This window comes from Priapulus caudatus, unplaced genomic scaffold (genome assembly GCF_000485595.1).
Source record: "Priapulus caudatus unplaced genomic scaffold, Priapulus_caudatus-5.0.1 Scaffold1235, whole genome shotgun sequence".
Lineage (NCBI taxonomy): Eukaryota > Metazoa > Priapulida > Priapulimorpha > Priapulimorphida > Priapulidae > Priapulus > Priapulus caudatus.
The window spans coordinates 39,417-41,097 of NW_014578296.1; the positions used below are offsets into that span (position 1 = coordinate 39,417).

At 46.1% G+C, this 1,681-nt stretch overlaps 1 protein-coding gene across 1 annotated transcript in view; it reads right to left on the bottom strand.

Annotated features, from left to right (window-relative positions):
• The window catches only part of LOC106815916 (BTB/POZ domain-containing adapter for CUL3-mediated RhoA degradation protein 3-like), a 10,980-nt gene that overhangs the window by 6,735 nt on the left and 2,564 nt on the right, over positions 1–1,681 (bottom strand). The window contains exon 2 of the mRNA XM_014820449.1: positions 778–914. Coding sequence (XP_014675935.1) covers positions 778–914 — 137 coding nt within the window. The remainder of the gene's footprint in view (positions 1–777; positions 915–1,681) is intronic.

Genomic DNA, 1,681 nt, shown 5'->3' on the forward strand with positions numbered 1-1,681 from the left:
AACATACCAAGTTTAGTCGCGCGCTAGTCAATTAGGGCCTGAGTTAGAGAGGCGGAGAGAAATATGATCGACAAGATCAAGGTAAAGGTGAAATAAGGCTAGCAGTGACCTGATGGGCCAGTTTTTACCCGATCTCGGATCATCTTCAAATTTGGCATGAAGGTGCGTTATTGGTAAAGCGAAGACGCAATCGTTTTTGGTGAGGGCGGAGTCATCGTTGCGCATGGTAACAACATTTTTGTGGAATATATTGTAGAACCTGTAACTTGTGCTGTTTTTACCGGATTTTCATGGAATTTGGCACACAGGGCCGATATAACATGTCCTATAAATATATATATATATATATATTTGAATGATAAAGGTCGCAGTGACCTGGTTTTGGTACGCTGCTCACCTTCTCCCCAAGATGTGTAAGTATACCAAGTTTGGTAGCGCTAGGTGAATTAGGGGTCGAGTTATAGAGCGGAAGGGAAATTGTCTGCGGCGGCTGGGGAGACATGAAACCATAGTATCCCCGCCGACTTCGTCACGGGGGATACAATTAGCATACGTACTAAAAATAGTCGCTAAGGCGAGTCTACAAATATTAAACAATTTCCCCCTATTTTGCCTCACTAGAGAGAAAGGTGCTAATAAGCCGCCAACCTGCATACAAAGACCATCCATCTATAAAGGCCACTTTTCCTGTTTCCTTAGAGAGGCCTTTCTATACAGGTTTGACTGTATGACAATAAGTGAGGTTACACAGTATGCATTCCACAGTGATTCTGTCACCTTTATGCAATAGTATTTCGCTTCTGCCATCAGTTCCATAATATCTCGACTACCCTCTGGAAGTGCCAAGTCCCCATCTCGCAGGAAATTAAGGATATATCCAAAATGTTTTCCAGGTCTGTCAATGAGAATCCAACCTGAAGCATTGAGAGAAGATTACAGCATTTGTTACTAGAGCTCATAGGGTCTATGTCCCCCAGGGTACTGCCAGAATGTACCCTGGGCACGGTCCGGTATACCGGAACGTACCCTGGTAACTATTTGATATGGTTAGGGTTAGGGTTAGGATATAGGGTTAGGGTTAGGGAGTAGGCGTAGGCGACTCCCTAGACTCGTTAGTGGAGTAGGCGAGGTATGGTCCGGCATATTAGATAGTACCAGGGTACGTTCTGGCAGTACCCTGGGGGACATAGACCCTCTCAGCGTTACTAGATGCACGCTGCTGCACACAAACTATCAGAAATATAGAGCAGGTGGGAAAGCGTGAGCACCAAATGCACACAATGCTCGCTTCTCTTTACACCAATCGTTCACCACCAGGCATTTTACCAGATTTCTCTGAGTAAAGTGTGTAGTACCAAATTGAAAGAGTTATAATTCGAACAAGTGTACATTCGCCTACATATAGATACAACAAGTGCCGCAGAGCGACAGCGCTCACCTGACGGCAGGTGTTCTGATGCTAAACTCAGGGGCAAACGAATCAAGAGCACCCTCCCATCACCGCGTTCGCTCTCCCTCGTTGTCTCTCATTCTTTCTCTTTCGCTCTCTCGCTCTTGCTCTCTCTCTCTCGGTCGATCACACTCTCGCTCTCTCTCTCGCTCGATCACACTCTCGCTCTCTCTCTCTCTCTCTCTCTCTCTCTCTCTCTCTCTCTCTCTCTTGCTCTCTCTTCCCTTCACG